At 41.2% G+C, this 18,416-nt stretch overlaps 1 protein-coding gene across 3 annotated transcripts in view; it reads right to left on the bottom strand.

Annotated features, from left to right (window-relative positions):
- Positions 1-18,416, bottom strand: part of gpc5c (glypican 5c) — a 121,605-nt gene that overhangs the window by 60,438 nt on the left and 42,751 nt on the right. For 2 of the 3 annotated variants that reach the window (XM_039815596.1, XM_039815593.1), the window contains exons 4-6: positions 4,239-4,402; positions 3,020-3,076; positions 2,243-2,365 (exon numbers count right to left, since the gene is read on the bottom strand). In XM_039815596.1, the coding sequence (XP_039671530.1) occupies positions 2,243-2,365; positions 3,020-3,076; positions 4,239-4,402 (344 nt within the window). The remainder of the gene's footprint in view (positions 1-2,242; positions 2,366-3,019; positions 3,077-4,238; positions 4,403-18,416) is intronic. The other variant, XM_039815594.1, reaches the window with a different exon arrangement.

The raw sequence follows: 18,416 nt of genomic DNA, 5'->3' as shown, positions 1-18,416 counted from the left end.
GTTCTTGAAAAACCAGTGTCCTTGGTAATAAAAGTGACACACACTCACTCACACACAAGCAGAGTACAGAAATAAAGAGCTGTCCTTAAATACAGACTAAGAAGCCGTATCTTGACAAGATCGGTATTTCTTGTGTTTTAGGTGCTGAATGGTCGCCACGCCCTGTGTTTACTCGCTCATATGTTCCTGATCATGGACCTAGCACACACACATTGGCTGCCTACTGTAGTTTTTGTGCAGACAAACTTTGACAGGCCCTGATGAATGGGTGGTCTGCTTAACATGTCTCAGACACTGGCAGATCCTCTGCAGTGGGGAAGAGTAGGAGAGTACTGGGCCAGGTCATAAAGAGAAGAGAAGAGAAGAGAAGAGAAGAGAAGAGAAGAGAAGAGAGAATGCCATTTTGAAAACTAACTATTTCTAAATGAATTAAAGCCAAACTTATTCACGAAAATCTCTGAGAAAATGCTTTTACCCACCACTAAAGATAATAAAAGGGTTCTTTTCGGAATCAGAGACATCTGTTCATGTGCCTAATGTTTTCCCATATACTCATGTAATGCATAATGTATGGCTTAATCAAGCAAAACGGATACAGGCCAAAGAATCTGACAAACACTCGGGGTGGATCATTTGGAAAAGGCATCCCCGGACCTCGGTTTTCCTCTGTCAAGGCCAATACTGGCAGTGCCAAGAGCTGAGGTTGCCATGGTAATAGGAGCCACTTTTGGGCCACAGCAGAAGAAGGAGAGCATAACCTTGTCATAATTGTGGACTGAGTTTCTAGAGGGTTTAAGAAACAGATCCAGCAGGCGGAATCAGTTACAGACTCGCATTGGCTCAGTAATCTGCATCAATTCTCTGTTCTTCTCATGCTGACTGAGAAAGAACATAGCCGCACAAGCACACATAGACACAGACACAGACACACACACACACACACACACACACACACACACACACACACACACACACACACACACACACACACACACACACACACACACAAAGCAGGAAAAGGGTTCCAGGGATACACCTATAAATCAGCACAAAATAAAACCCCTTGTAAATATAAGAAAGAAAGAATGGAGTACAAAAAGAGAGAAAAGCACAGCACAGATAACAACTCATTAACTGACTCTAATACAAAAGAGAGGAGAGCGTAGCAACTATTTGTACTGCCTGCATTCACTCAATGTGGCGATGGATTTAATGACTTCCTTATATCCACATTGATTAATAACAGCCAGCCACGCTGACTAAGAGACTGACATTATCCTACTTTGTTTGTTTCTTTTTCTGAAAATCTGTATGTATTCAAAACTCATACTTTACAATGGAAGGTATTAAAGTTAATAAATCTCAGGTGAAACCTGATGACATGTTTGAAAGGATGCATACAATTCAAGCCAGCATCTACTGCAGTGTAATTCGGAGAAAATGAAAGTTCTCATATCATAAGTGCTGCCAAAATATGTGTTTGTGCAACAAGATACAAAACATTGCCTAATCACAAAGAACAAACTGAACTCATAACAGCAAGAGTTTATATACCAAAATGAATCTATGTTGGCTGCTCTTATTAAATCGGAAAAGAACAATGGATTTTGGGCATATGTAAGGGATAATGTAGAGCAAGCTGGTTATTATTTTTGCAATAATGACCAGCTGGCTCTACATTATCCCGCTTATTACATGGGTAATCATACAGAGGTTACCTGCCTGCGTCCCGGTTGGAACGGTTAACTTGACTGCTGATTAGCACGGCACTCTGGCGGAAGCCAGGTCGCCCCAGTGAGTGAGCTAACCACGGAGCTAACTAATGCTCTGTTTGCAATGTTTCCAAAAGAGCTGCTAGTGATCCCCGTTTCCTCCACCCTCTCTCTCCCTTTGATCCGCTGATCAGAGTTAAGAGCTCCATATGACCACATATTGATTTTAAAAAGATTTTATTGATTTAAGTCTGTGATCAAAACTCTGTCCATGAATGCCATAACTGACCAATCAGAATCAACAAGGCTGTGTAATAAAAGTTAATAAGGGGTCAGCTGAAGGCGAATATATTGAAAATCGTACAATGTCAGTTCAAAAACATCCAAAGTAAGTCACACTAAGGGCATCAATAATGTGACTGTCCAGGATGGAGTGAATGTCTCATTTCTAATTTTTCAAGTCTTTACTTCCCACAATCTCAGGTTTATAGTGAATGGAGGGGCTAAGGGACTGAACATATTTCTCTTACCTCTCCACCACCTCATCTCCGCTCCAGCACATGGAGTCGTCTACTACATTCTCCCCTTCGCACAGCATCTCTGGCAACGCTGCAAAGAAAGACTTGTAGCGCTGCAGGTACATCAAGAACTCCCTAAGGAAAAACAAGACACATGGGGAAAGGACATACAAAGCAGTGGTTTTAATACACACCACATATCTTTCGGAATCACAAGCCACATTATAAATATACAACTGCGAATGCCTTGTGTGACTGTGGCCATATATTTGGTTTGGTTGGTGGACACACTTCTCAGTACTTTGGTACCATACCACCAACAACAAACTAGTATCTGCATTCCATTCATCAATACACGCATGTGAGAAATACATGTGACAATATTGATGGCGGCAGAAAATGAGTGGCTTTGAATGTGACCACTTCACTAAGTCAGCACATTTTTCTCAATTATGCTTTGCGGTAAAGCGCTTGCTTCATCAGATCTGCTAACACATGTTATCAATACATATACTGTCATCTCGAGCAAAACAATGGCATAATACATTGTTGCCACCCATGAAGCAGAGCAAAAACACCGGGGGTCATAAGAGGTTATGTGCTGAGTCAGTCAGTGTCGGGAATCGCACATGGAATACGGATGGTTTTGTAAGACGTAAAAAAAAAAATATGCATCAGTCACCCAAAAGATCTATAAAAGTATCTATACAAGTCACAATATGAGCTGTCATTGCTAGATAAAGTGTGTGAGAGAGTGAAGAGAAATAAGTCCCTTGGGTTCATGCTTACCTAGAGAGTGTTCTCAGACTATGTTTATTGTTCTTGGAGGGTTGCAGGGGGAACGGGCTGGGAATGATGGGAGTTGGAGTCCAGGGGAGATTGTTGCAAGCAAGGAGGATGCAGGGATGTGAAAGGCGGGGCGTGAGAGAAAGAAAAAAGCAACAAAAAGGATGACAAGACGAGACACATGGGGAGGAGGGAGAAAAAGATAGTCAGTTGACCCTGGAAGAGAGTGATTAATCATGCACATGCAGAGACTAGCCACACAACACATGAATCAATAACCATTTCTCCCCACACCACACCATCAATTAAAACAACTACTGCTGTGTAATGTATATGGTAAGTCAGTAAACAAACACACAAACATATGTGCAAATAGTTACATATTCACAGGAAAGCCAAAGACAGTTCTGCTGAGCTTCTACATTCATATTTTTCCCCAATAAAAGGAAACATAAATGTTGCTTTACTGTATCCCATTTCATATTTTTCTGCAGTGGGCTATTCTCCCTTTTACTGCAGTGGTGTGCTGCCGTTTCTCTGAAGTGGTCAGCGCTCGCATGGGCTCTGGTCAGGGCTGGCAGCAGGCAGGGAGCTGGATTGTGTTGCCATGAATGGTGGTGGCAGCGCCAGGCCAGGCCTGTCAGCTAGGCTGGCATCAGTGCAGTGATTCATGGTTTGGGACAAGGTCAGGCAGGCAACGCTGCAAGTGTGTGTGTGTTTCCGTGTGTGGTGCTATTTAAGCCGAGGCCGGCTGGAGTGCAGAGTTGGTGGTATGGCCGTCTGGGTAAACAGGAAATTGTTGGTCCGTCAAGATTAATCTTACCCACACTCCTCCTCTCCTGGCACATCGCTGCCAGCTGCTGTGGGCATGGGATGGCTGACTCGGAGGCCAGGTGGAGGGCATAGCCTTCAGTGCCAGGAACTACATTTACATACTATGTGTGTGTGGGTGGGTGTGTTGTGTCCAACTAACCATATGAAGAAAGCGAAAAGAGATGGCAGCTGGGAATAGACATTGGCCACCCTTCAGGCTATATCATACAGGCCTGACCAGTTTCTATCTAATCTTTCAATTGAGCCGACCATCTAACAGTATAACTGATTAACAAGGCACAACATTTTTTTACTTGCAATAAAAAAAGGGCATTTTGATTCATAACAGGCAGTGGTAAACATTTCAATCTGACCGAATAGCACAGTTCAGTCCATTGCTTTGTCTTACCTCCTCAAGTGGGCTAACTGCCCCAGCCACTGCTCTGGTAGAGGTTGGGAGGGGGCAGCAGATGGAGGAAGAGAAGATGAGGTCATTGTAGAGGTTGTGACCTCTGGGCTTGTAGGCTGCATGCTTGTAGGTTCCCCAGTAGAGAGGCCACATACCTTGTCCACCTGTGGGGAGGATAGAGCAAACAGACACAGACCTGTTAAGCTAGGAATACGTACAGCATGGTGGAGCTGCAGGGTGACTTCCATAAAACGCCAATAGACACCTGCACAGTTTAAAGGCATCCACCTAAATAAGACATTTCAAAGTGATGTCTTCAATTTGAACTGAGGAATGCCTTCATTTCAGTTGAATGATTGCAGGGGTGAAAAAAGGTGAAAAGAATTATGGAGCAGGGAACTTCAGAGTAACGGACAACATGGGAAAACGGTGGGTGAGAAGTGAGGGATGTGATGAAAGAAAATGGTGTGATGAGTGAGGTATTGCCAGGAGGGCTGACAGTTAACGTAGAACATTCCACGAGCTCATGGAGGTGAATGCACGTGCGCACACTTGGCAGCGATGATGAGTATCTCCAGTGGGCTATTAAAGCCAGCAGCGGAGACAGTGCGGTCATGAGAATGAAGAGGCGTGTGCTTTAAACCAAGAGGTAAAATCAATGACATCTCATTGGCTTAAAAGCCTCTGGCCAGTATTATTAAGTGGTCCTCAATTAGCCAGAGAGACAGAGTGTAATGGCTCTTGGACTGAGTATAGTAACCAATGTACTGTATATACGCTGCTTTGTCTAGAGGGATGAGTCATTCTACCATGTAAGGGCGTCCAACAGGACTAAGTAATATTCAGCAGCACTACTTATTCATCACAGATTTAGAAAAGGGAGACTTACAGTAAGAAGCAGCGAGGATGATAACGTTCGACTTCATTGAAGGAGGGCTGCCTACTCAATTTTTAGTGAATTGTTCATACAAAATAAAGCACACCTAAACTTATCCCAGAACAGATGAATGATCATATTCCTTCATTGGCGAAGAGTACTTTTTATCATTTACTTTTGAATTAGGGCTGAGTGATGTTTATTGTAAAAATCACAATTTGAAAGAGCACAAGTTTCAAATGTTTTGTAGGTTTAGCCTACAGAACAGAGTAGCCTCCAATGAGTTACACAGGTTTAGAAATTGGTTTGACTTCGTACAGTCTATGCCAATATATTAAACAATTCAGTGATCAACTCAAGCGTCTAATGCTGCTGATCTGATCTGGACATCCCTAATAGTAAAAAAACATCAAAGCAATTGTGCAAACATTCCTTACACCGTTAGACCTACTGCCAAAGCAATGCGAGTGTTAAGGATGGTGTGTGGGGGGCCCAAAGAATGGAATGCACAAACAAATACATAAACTTCATTCGGGAAGGAACTGGCAAGCATCTGTGTTTAAATGGTTGTTTGAAGGGGTGTGTCCACATGCTTGGATAAGTAAGTCTGGAAGCAGCTGGAATATGTGTTAACAGTCACAAAATGTGTCTTGCCAGCCTGCTAAAAATACACTTTGCCTCCAGGGTGAGGCAGGCCGGTCATCTCATGTGCCTTATAAATGGAGTTTAAATGGAGGTTTACACATAACAACTAGCTATTCCTGGGCAGTGGGCTTGTCAATGGCTCAGGAACATAAGAGATGCTTTCTAGCAGCATAACTAACCACCTGAACATTTTTCATCTTCATTGCACCGTTTGCACTTCACTCTTCACTCTCCTACTTTTTCTAACTACTTTCTGGTCTTAAATCCTGTCTTAAGGCAGACGTTGGGCACGTGGAAGGTTGTTTTATTGCATTAACCTTAACTCCCGCCAGACCAATAAAACATGCTCACATGTGGTAGAGTGGCTCACAGCCACACATGCACATAGCCACACATACACATGCAAGCATGCCACACACACATTAAATTGTAGCGGTGAGAAAAGATAGAACATACAGTAGCAACTGTTTTGTCCATGTAGCCCTATCAACATACTAAGCCAAATGCTCTGTGCATGTGCTGCAATGCTTAGTGTTTAATTCATTTGCATACCGTCTGCACACGTGTAAATTTCCAACATGTACAATGGATTGTTTTATGTAACAAAGTTTGCCAAATGAGAGTATCTGAGCATGGCTAATGGCAAACAAGGATATTTAGAAATGTACAGTAAAGTTATTGTTTTTTTTTTGTGGATTAGGCCAGAGCTGTCAAAATTGCTCAGTCTACCATTACCAACATTGGCAAGAACACTATTGTTTGGAGCAATAAAATGACTCAGTAAAACACTGCACTTAATTCCAAGTAGAGCAGTTAAGCTATAAAATGTAATGTCAAGGACGATTCGTTTTACTATGCAAACATGCTTAAAGCTGTTTATTAACTAAATGTATAAATACTTTAAGTACTTGAAGTGATTGAAGTGAACCATATGCCTCTTCCTTATTTAGCAAAAAATACATTTCTATAAAAAAAGAAATTCCTGAGATTCAAAACACATATTTCAGACAACATACAGTCCCATGACCTCATGTCCAGACCACAGCGTTTGGGAGGTCTACAGTGCTGTGCATGTGGAAGACAGAGTGTGTGTGTTTGCATTAAAGTGGTGAAGCGGGCAGGCTGTGCAACGAGCAGGTGTGCCAAGGGCTGAGCAGAACCGAGACTAGTCAGAAACAATAGTTACTTTTTTTGTTCAGGAAATAGTGTTTATAATGTTTTTCTTTAAAGTTTTAATTCTTCATACTCTTTTTTTCTTAATTCACTTTATTCTGGCATTTGGGCCAGACCATGTGCTAAATACACTTCAGCAAATCTAAACACATCCCAATATACCCAAGCAGTATACAGATTTCTTTTTTTTTTTCAAATATCATCAAAACCCCATTGGGAGATTGTTATAGTATGATGCAAATAGTTTAAAAGAGCAGAACAACGTGATGTATGTGTTTGTTTGTTTATTGCAACTGATGGGCAGCCTTCTACCTTCCAAAAGTTTAACATTAAGTTTGAAGTACATTTCATGAGGCCAACGGCGATTAATTTAATTCAGCCCATAAAAAACTCCATAAAAGGTCGGACCTTCAGGTTATCATTTTTCTGCAGTGGTGATAAACGGAGGATTAAGACAGAATATAATCCTGTTATTGGGAACTTTCAAAGAGCCAGACTGAAGTTTTAAATTCAGTGCAATTTTTCACCAGCCTTTGTATGACAATTTGCTATTCTCCAAGACAAAAATGTAAACATCTCTGTAAAATATGAACATTAAGCGGAGGTCACTCACAGTTCTGTTTGTATTCCCACATTATTTTATAAAACCAAACCAAAGTGCTACTTTTGGAGAGGCCAAAAAAATGTGAGAAATGCCGGCATTTCAAAACAAAAACGCTGACACAAATCATTATAACGCCTAACCAAGCATACACCAGTGTAAACAGAACACCAAGTCATCGTAGGGAAAATAAACAATATCCTCGTTATGGATCCTCTTGAGAAATGGAGGCATGCTCTTATAGGTTGGATCTTATGACCACATAATCCTGAGGGCCAATCAGGCGACAGGTTGAATAATAACATGGGATAGAACACGGCCATAAATCAATTATCTCCTGACCTGATGATGGCGTGAGAATGAAAATCCCATTTGGGCACAGCATGAGTACTTGGTTTTGTATTCGTATGTGTGCGGGAACACCTGTTTGTCCTTGTTAGACCTTCACAATTTCAGCTATTTCGTGGAGCATTCCTCATGTGATTGCCTGAGGACAGAGTCTGATGGAGGGGGCAGATTGGTGGGATGCATGTAGTCCACATAGGAAGACTTTAGGGAAACACAAGGCAGCCAATGAAATTGGATTTCCGCTACTGGTAGGATGGATCAGTGTTTTCACAACTACTGACATGTGTTACTGGTTTGCATATTAACAGAATACACATTATTGCACTCAAACTAAATAATTTAGCTTTATCTTACAAATGTGTGTATCGGGATCTGTTTTAATGTGTTTAGCTCAAAATTGACGTGTGTATGTGTGTGTGTATTTATGCCTTAAGCACCTATGATCCCGTGGCAGGAAAGTGTAAGAAGAGTGCAGCAAGAGAATCAGCTCCAAGCTATAGCCAAGGCCAGGGCCATCCCTCCTCTAGGGGAGTATTGGCTTACAGATAGCAGCGGTGGTCTTGTCTTCCAAGTTTATTTATCAAGGGATTACCCAGTAAAGCTAAGGGAACTTTCTCAGCCCCCTCTCACCTCAGGCACATTGCATTGTGGGATGAAGAGGGCTTGTTCGGTCAGTGAAGACCCCCCTTTTCCACTTTTACATAGTTTGTGTGCTAAATGTATGTATCATAGGGCTGAATGGCTTAAATGGCTCAGATAACTACAAACCACTGGTTCTGCCATTAGTTGTACTTTTTAAAATGAATCTCAGGAATTCATTTCAAGCTTCTTTTTTTGTGCAGTTTTTTAGTGGTGTACATTTGTGTTAGTGTACAGTTTAAGTGTGCATGTATATGTGAAAATATGTACATTTTATGTTTTCACAATGGCAAAACACTCAAAAACTGCAAAAAAAAAAAAAAAAAAATTGTATTCATATCCCTGGAAATAGTTCTCGGGACTGCTGCTTACATCCATTATCCAAACCACAGTCACTGTCATCCCAAGACATTGAACCACTTTTTTCTCATAACCATAAAATATTCACTAACCAGTAAAAGAAAAAAAGAAAGAAAAAGGAAATGAAATAACGTTAGATTCCCGTAAGTGACAGTAAAACACACTGCTGTCAAACACAGAAATGAAAACCATCGGCAGTGCCCTCCTTCTATTTGGGTTTACAAAACAGAAGCCCCTGTTCAGTACTACGTTGGACCAACTTTTGGAATAGAAATTTCATTTGATAGGAATGTTTCCATACCAGTAACCAACTACCATACTGAAAAAATAGAGCAAATGAGAGAGCAAAGGAGAGAGCAAAAAAAGAAAGCGAGAGCAAACGCATTAGCTTTATTTGGTATTTGCTTCATTGCGGTTACTAACTCAAAGAGAAAAGAAGTCTGAAGAAAAATTGCAATCAGTAGCCAAGTAGGGACATGAGCAGCGGCCACTGGGTCACATACTGGTGGGCTCTTAATTCCACCACACAGGAAGAGCCCTGTTACTTTGGCAACATGGTTGTTTATGATGTTTTCTCCAAAGAAAACCCAAGGCATCAATTTTATTTCAAATGACTGGAGTTTTTTGCCGCCGAGTCTCACGATAATTATGTTTAAACAAGTAACAATTTCCATTCCTAATTGCAACACATGTGAAAATAGAAAGAGAGGGCCTGCTACTTGTGCAGGAGAATGTTTTTTTTCTTCTATTCTATCCATCCATCATGTTCAAATAAGAGAAATCATCAACAACCTTAGATGTAATGTTTCAGGTGCAGTCTTTCAGGTATATCTGCTTTTGTCCCATCCAAATTACCCCCAAAAAGGCCACAATTACCTGACTTGACCTGGATCACCACTGGATACTATGTGTAAAAGTTTGTTATCACAATATACTGTCATCCAAGAATAACCATATACACATAGAGAGAGAGAGAGAAAGAGAGAGAGCAAGGATCCAGCCAGATAAAAAAACGCTGTTCCCGTGGCCGGGTTGGTTCAGTGGGTAGAGCAGGCGCACATATATTTAGAGGTTTATGCCTTGACGCAGATGTCCAGGGTTTGACTCCGACCTGTGACGATTTCCTTCATGTCTTCCCCCTCTCTCTCCCCTTTCTCACCTGTCCTGTCCATTAAAGGCGGATGTCTTTACACACCAGAAACGTGTCTGATGCGGCGCAGCTGCTGCTAGCCTTGTCTGTACATTGTATGTATGTTTCCCATTGATTTACTGCACTCAAGCAGTAGTCGGCAGTACTGACGACAAAACAGGCTACAGAATATTTCGTTCTGTATTGACATTTATTATGAATATATTACATTTATATCTGCATTTATGTCAAAACCTAGAGACTTTCAAACATCAACATGTCATTTATTACTATGTTTTTGTGTCAAAATGACATATAAACATCTTTTCCTATTCTATTTTGCCTGGAAACACTTCCAACACGCTTGCGTGTCGCGTGAAAAATAGGCGTCTGTTCCATTTCTAGCAGGCACATGTTTTCGGCGCGGCTCAGTTTGCAAGCTCTAACCTGTTTACATGGGAGCCGAAATAAAAACGGACACGCCACGCAGCTGACACGCTCACGCGACGTATCAAGTCTGTCGCCGGCCTTAGGTAAAGGAAGCAAGCTTGAGCCTGGAAAGCTGCCACTTCAAACCCTAGAACATCTGGGAAAATCTGGGTGGGTAAGGGGAATAAGGAAGTCTCTCTCCTCCCTCAACAACACTTTTAGGCTGTGTTTTATGTTCAACCACACAAAAAAAGAGACAGATGTGGGCTTTAAGGTGTTGAGTTTAATCAGACCATTATGGCCTCAAACAGTGGTCAACCCAGGATGAGGACAGTAGTAGTTCTTTTTTTTCCTTCTATATAATAGACAGCAAGCCGGCTGTAGAGTCTACTCCGAAATAATAACATGCCTGGGTTTCCAAAGATGATTTAAAGGTCCCATGGCATGAAAATGTCACTTTATGAGGTGTTTTTAACATTAATATGCGTTCCCCCAGCCTGCCTATGGTCCCCCAGTGGCTAGAAATGGCGATAGGTGTAAACCGAGCCCTGGGTATCCTGCTCTGTCTTTGAGAAAATGAAAGCTCAGATGGGCCGATCTGGAATCTTGCTCCTTATGAGGTCATAAGGAGCAAGGTTACCTCCCCTTTCTCTGCTTTGCCCACCCAGAGAATTTGGCCCACCCATGAGAGAGAGAGAGACATCATGGCTTTCAAACGAGCAAGGTGGCAGTTGGTCAAGGCCACACCCCCACCCTCTCTCCTCCTCAGTAGCTACAGACACAGAAATGTCACATCCTAAGGAAAGCTCATTGTGGGACTGGCTCTAGTGGCTGTAATTCTGCACCAAGGCTGAATTTCAGAAAAGAGACTTCAGATACAGTATTAGGGGACCGCTAAGGCCTATATAAAAGCATCCAAAGAGCACCATGTCATGGGACCTTTAAAAAGTGGCTCTGGGTGGAGCAGGCAGCGTTTCTATCAAATGCTGACCTACAATGAGAGGGTTACACTGTAAATGATGATATTGCAGTGTGTAGAGCCAGTTATTTACATTAAGTATAATATTTACATTTAAACATTGGTTCTCAAACTTTTTTTCAATAATGTACCCTCTTTGAAATATTTTTTCATCCCAATAACCCCTGACCAGCACAACACACATACAGCACTCCAGAGTCCCCCTAGGGGTATGCCTGCCCCAATTTGAGAAACACAGCATTAACAGATGAGTTTCTTATATATAGCTAGATTTCTAAGGTTAAGATTTATAATACATTTCATTTATGATCTATGGGTGGTGCTTGTTCTATCTAATTAGACCTGTTGATAATATAACTACTGTTTTTTCATGCACCTATTCAAGTTATGGAACAATGTTTCAGCTGATGAAAGACTTATTTGTCCTCCATCAGCAACGAAGAACTTTTCTCTTCCTAGCTCTTATTAACCTTTCGTAGAGAATAACGTCCTTCTCTTCCAGCTTGATTTTACATTTTAAAAGGGAACTGCTCAACACTAATGGCGCTTTTCCATTATATGGTACCTGCTCGACTCGCCTCGACTCTACTCTGGTACTACTGGTTTTCCATTACGAAAAAAAGTCCCTGATACCTGCTAACAGGTACTTTTTTTAGTACCACCTCAGTCGAGGTTCCAAGCGAGCTGAGGCGATACTAAAAGGTGACGTGAAAACCTGCAGAAAACAGTTTGGTCGGAAAGAATCGTCACTGATCACTGCGTCATCGTTGCTAGCGACAGATGGGGCTGTCCTGAACCAACGCAGCATTTTTAAATAGTTTAGCCAGCGGTGGGTTTTTGCTGCCTCCAGCTTCTTTAGAAACAACATTTTTCTTGGTCCTGCGGAGGCTCCACGCAGAGCTTTCTCCGTAGCATACAAGTGGCCTGATGTTTATACTTGTGCGCTGGTGTGTGCATCGAGCCAGCTGGTGGGCAGTGGGACAGAGCGAGGGATCAGTGAGAGAGTGACGGCGATTAGCTCCGGAGCGAGTAGTGACTCTAGAGTCATATAGTGAGAGAAACAAAGTGTCTCCCCTGTTCTTTCTGACCACGGTGGGAAATCTGGAGCAGGAAAAGTTAACTCTCTCCTTGATTTCACGTTTATGGAGAAGGAGAACAAGGAAATGAGTCGGGGGGAAATGCAACGCTACCAAGCCACGCCCTTAGCAGTCGCTATGACGACCAGCCACGCTGAGGCGGTACTAAAATCTGCAATGGAAAGGGGACGCACAGTGCGTCGAGTTGAGTTGAGGCGAGTAGAGTCGAGGCGAGTCGAGCAGGTACCATGTAATGGAAAAACGCCATAACTCACTTGTGATTAGGGTTGGGTATCGTTTGGAGTTTTTCGATACCAGTGCTAAAATTATACTTTTAAAACGGTGCTGGTGCCTTAACGGTGCCTGAACCGATACTTTTAATATATGTATATATATATATATATATATATATATATATATTTTTTTTTTTTATTTTTTTTTTTTTATTTTTTTATTTTTTTTTTTTTTTTTTTTTTTAAAAGGAGCACAAAATGACAGTCGGCGACATTAAAAATTGGCTTGTTTATTGCTAAGGCCACAGGGTCAAAATGAAATGATTTATTAAAAATGTAATAACAATAACTTATAACAATAACTTATTTCACCAGTAAAATTCCTGTTAAAAACCACCACTGGATGGGAGAAGGGTATTTTACAATAACTTTAAATGCAGCACGAGGCTGGCGAGGCGAGTTTCAAGAGAACGCAACATCTGTGTTGCTTTTCAGACAACGGCTCTACAGACTGTCGTACGTCTGGTCACCCTAAGGCTAACGTTACCTGCTGCCAAGTGTAGTGTTAACTAGCATGACATGCGGCGATGTTTCGGTTGCCTCTAACGTCCGTTTAGGAGCATCAGAGAGAAGCGCAGGCATTTAAGTGGCACCGAAATGAGGCACCGAAATCCACGTTGCTATTTGGTCCAGTAGATACCGGTCGTTAAGGCACCGGTGCCGTATTACCACCGGGTCTCGGTACCCAGCCCTACTTGTGATTATGTAATATATTTCTAATATAAATATGTAAAAGTGGCACCCTTTTGCTAGAACTAATTCTGACTCAAGTCTAGACCAGGAAGAGAACAAAGTTTAGTCAGAAATTCTTATGTCAAGCACTCAGATTATACAACACATGATGCACAAGGTAACAGATGCCATCACAAGTATCTTATGAAGGAGGGACATCATCAGTAATGGCAGAATGCTGCAGGTTCCAAACCAAACATGGCCACGGAGTGAGCTCGTCTGATTAAAAGACCTATGGTGTAAGACTTGTACGACTAGTAATTGCCATCTGATAATGTTAACCTGATGCTGTGAACATGTGTGTGAAGCAACACTTTAGTTGATTTGGTCAGGAAAGATTAAAGTGCCCATATTATGAAAAAATCACTTTTTCTGGGATTTGGGGTGTTCTTTTGTGTCTCTGGTGCTTCCACACACATACAAACTTTGAAAAAAATCCATCCATGCTGTTTTGAGTGAGATACAGTTTCTGAATGTGTCCTGCCTTCAGTCTCCTGGTGAGCTGTTCAAAATCGTCTCGGACTGTGACGTCACAGTCCGAAATGAGCTGGCTAACCACAACCGTTAGCTCGTTAGCATGCTAACCGTTAGCATTAGCATGCTAACGCTAATGCTAACGCTAGCATGCTACGTCGTTCTCAATAGCAAAGCACTGCTACAACACACACAAGTTCACCATAATCTACAAAAGAACTACTTACATGTGTGCCCTCATTTAGAAGTCTCCCAGCTAATCCTGCCTTGTAACTGACCAAAGTTGGAGAAACAGGCTTTCTTTTACTGTCTCTAGAGTTAGCTAGCTGACATGATCTACATCTGAGCTACTGAGCATGTGCGAGTGCAATCAAAGATAGTACAGAAGAAGAAGATGAAAAGCTAAAACAGAAACCAGGTGAAAAGAGGATCTGCAGCAGTGAGAGAGAGCTGTGCAGTACAACAACAATATGGTGTTTTTTGAAAATTAAACCATGTAAACCTATTCTGGTACAACCTTAAAATACAGTTATGAACCTGAAAATGAGCATAATATGGGCGCTTTAAAGCCGGTGACTGTAAGAGCACACTGTAACTGAAGAATAACTGCAAAGACAAATGTGTGTGGGTCGTATGAACTGTAAAAAAAACCCCAATTCCTATCAATTAATGAATTACTGAATACAGAAGAAAGCAAACGTAAAATGATCAGTTAACGGGCTTGGATCTGTTCTCAACATTATGTATTCTGGGGATAATCATTTATTAATAGACTGTAGAAACGAGCATTGAGCGAGAGAGTATAGATGATTTACATCACCCTTCTCCCCTTGCCTTCTTTTCTCTCTCTATACCCGACAAGTCTTCTTTTCTATCCTTTTAAAGTCTCTCTTCATTCTTTCTAAATCACTTTGTCTCCATCTTTCTCTTTAGGCTTCACTCTGTCAATCAGTCCCCCCCTCTCCGTCTTTTTCTCCCGCTCTTATCCGAATGATGTCAGTGCTAATTAAAGAGAGACTCGGTCCCTCGTATATCACAGGGAAAAGTCCTTGAGATTTCAATCAGTAAAAGAGAACACTGAGTTTCTCTCTCCACATTGAGGCGGGTTTACCATGATTAAATCACTCACAGATGATCTAAAAATGAGAGGGCCCTTGGTTTTTCCTTGGAGTTTGTTGACAACGCTTGTCCATCTTTGTAAACAAATTTACGACAATTACAGACACAAAATGTGGCAACGTGTCTCAGAGGATTCTAGTGGTGTTATGCCACAGAGATAGAGGAAAAGGCGACGGAGGAAAAGTCAAGTGAGTTCATCTCGTCTGTGTCTTCGACATGGTGTAATATACGAGCGCAAGCAAAGAAAATAAGCGGATGGATAGAAACTTTGAGAGTCCACGTGTCCATTTGAAGCCTTCCAGTGAACCAGCAACTACCACTAAAATCATAACACAGATGCAGTCGGCATTTGTGTTAACTTCACAGCAGCAGCTGCATGTTATTATCAGCCAGCTAGCTCGAGTTTAAAGCTGCTAAAACACCAGGCAAGTGGGCACCCATGCAGGCATGGAGGATGTCATATGAAGATGACAGGGATGGCTGGGGCTATTTAAAGGGTGACAGACAGTCAGGGGGAGAAACATGCAGGGGTAGCAAGGAGGGCTTTACACAACGGTAAAAAAGCCATGTGGCCAGTAGGGCTGCACAATATGAATAAAATATCCAATTGTGATTATTATGACTGCTATTGCGATTGCGATGATTCACGATATTGGAGGGAATGATTGTTTTTGTATCATTATTCTCATTTTCATTGAAAATTATTAACATTGAAAGAAATGAAAATGATTATAGTGTGATTTTTGCGAGGATCTGTACCAAACAAAGATTTTTTTCTTTAGTTTGTAGGATACGATTTGTAGGCCGGGACGTCTCTGCAGCACCACAATACTACATTAAGAATGGTTTGACACATATTTTGCCATTAACAAATATTGCACCCCCATGTGCGATTTGGATATCGCACTAGTCCATATTGCGATTTCGATACTAGTGCAGCCCTAGTGGCCAGGGGCGCTGACCAGTGGATTGGTGGTATGTTTTGCTGAGATATCTAAAGTAGTTCACCACATTTAATCTAGATGCACTATTATCTAGAACCAAATGGTCAAAAAGGACCTGATCAGCCGTCCCAGATAAGTTATTGTTTTGAACAACTTGTTGTGTCGTTTTAAAACAGCTTATAATGGACTGACGCAATATAACATGATGAGGTGTCCTGATTTATAGATAATGGACAAGGTAAAGGCACAAACTTCATCATGTCACGGCATTTTCCTTTGTCACAATTTATTAATGTATTACCCAAATCAAATTGCTGTAAGACTGCGATTCATCCAGCCAGTGACAGCCTGTGACCAGTGTAGCAAGGACTTAAGGATACAAGCATTGTTATTGATATGTATTAGTCTCATAGACACCAACATCAAAGATTTGTACACCTGTCAATCTACCTCCTGTCATTTCTTATTCTGTGTGCAACAGTCAATCTGACTAGCAGACCTAAAGCTCTGAAGGAAAGCTCCACATCACAACAACATTTCATCAACTTATAATCAACTACATATCTGAGAAATGATATGATTTCTAATTATATGACTCCACCAATCCAAGTCATGGGCCACAGAGAAAAATAATATACTAAGGACCACTGCTTTATGTTCAAATCCAATTTTAATGGCCCAGCAATCAATCACATGGCAATTGCTCACTGTTACGACTGCATTTCACATACAGAGAAAAAGAAATGCAGACATTTTTTTTTGTTGTGTCGAGGGCTGCAGCATATTATCAGCAGCAAGGCAACCACTAAAAGACGGAAGAGGAGAGTGGGAAAAGATGTGCGAGGGTGGCTGAAGGGAAAAGAGGCTATAGCCACCATCATTAGCTAATGGACTGCTGAGTAAGTCAGTCAGTCAGCTTGAGGGTCAGACGCAGTGCCAAAAGCGTGTATAGATTGGCCATGAGCGCATTTTGCGTCAGCTGCCATTCTGCTAACAGTCTCAAATATTATACAGAAACCATATATAAAGGCCTGAGCCTGTGTAGCTAATCCTTTTAAATAAAGTGACCTCCAGAGGTGCTAGCTGGTGTCAGAGTCTCAAACCCTTTTACATTATATTACATTAGTGAAATATATAAACAACTCGTTTTTCCAACCCACCCCATTACATAAAGTACAAAATCTGAAATGCTAAATGAATTACACATACAGTAAACAATTACATTACATATCAAAGACATCTAAGTAAAAGCTGTAGAAATGCAACGTCCTTTCATGGTCACAATGATAACTGGCAAAACATTATTAGCATTCAGTTAGTCAGTTATTGTCAGTTAACTCTAAAATAACCCGGGTACAGCTCTGGTTACATTTTAGCTACACCTGTATTAATCTTAATTATCTTTAATTCATGTGGCAGTGTATGCCATATAGACATAATTCTCTTTACAATGATAAAATGGCAACTGCCCCAAAGTAGTTTGCCAGTAATTCTGTCATACATCTAGTATCTCCATTTCCCCTGGTCTTCCTCACTTAAATTATCCGGGGAGAACTGATTGAAATGTAAACAGTAATGTCCAATTATGACTTTACAGCAATTCCAATAACTTTGCCCTTTACAGTGCTAGCAATCTTTATGTCCATCAGATTTAAGCACCACTGTTATCATTTATTTTAGGCATCCAGCAATAACTGTTCTAGTCTGCAACATCTTGAATTAACTTCCTTGTCTTGCATATAACATTTTCTGGAAAATATATTGGGAAACACAATATGCCACAATATTAACGGTATGGCAAAAAATATCTGGTAGTACACACTGTATATATAGAACATATCATCATATTGCCTATTGCTATGCTAAAACCATAAAAATACAGGGTTGCAGAGATGGGATAGGGAAAGTAAAATAAGAAACTGTGATAACAACAAAGTTTATTTTCACACCAATGATATTCCTTCATTTTATTGTGGGATAGGGTAAAAGAAAAAGGCGCTTTCAATGTAAGCCACTGCTGTCTGTTGAGGTGCCGCCGTGGTGAATGGAAACCTTCCAGTCATCCCACTGGCCCTTGTTTCCATTATCTTAAAGGCCCAGGCTGCTATTATCATTCCTCCATAAGACTGTAATGAGAAGCTGGGGTTAAACCAACAAGCGGATAAGGTAGACCTGTGTATAAACTACTCTAATTAGGACCACTGGTACTATTTTCTTATAAGCAGACTATTAAGCTCTCAGTGAGCGACTGCGGGAGTAAATGAATAAATGAGTGAAAACATGATTATGTGTGTTAAGAGTTAAGTCTACTCATCTTTAGCAAGTAGGAGATAAAATGTTCTCCTCCAGGTCATATGAGC

The sequence above is a fragment of the Perca fluviatilis genome, chromosome 11 (genome assembly GCF_010015445.1).
Source record: "Perca fluviatilis chromosome 11, GENO_Pfluv_1.0, whole genome shotgun sequence".
Taxonomy (NCBI): Eukaryota; Metazoa; Chordata; class Actinopteri; order Perciformes; family Percidae; genus Perca; species Perca fluviatilis.
The sequence above is the reverse complement of the archived record's forward strand: the minus strand, read 5'-3'. Positions and strand labels throughout refer to the sequence as shown.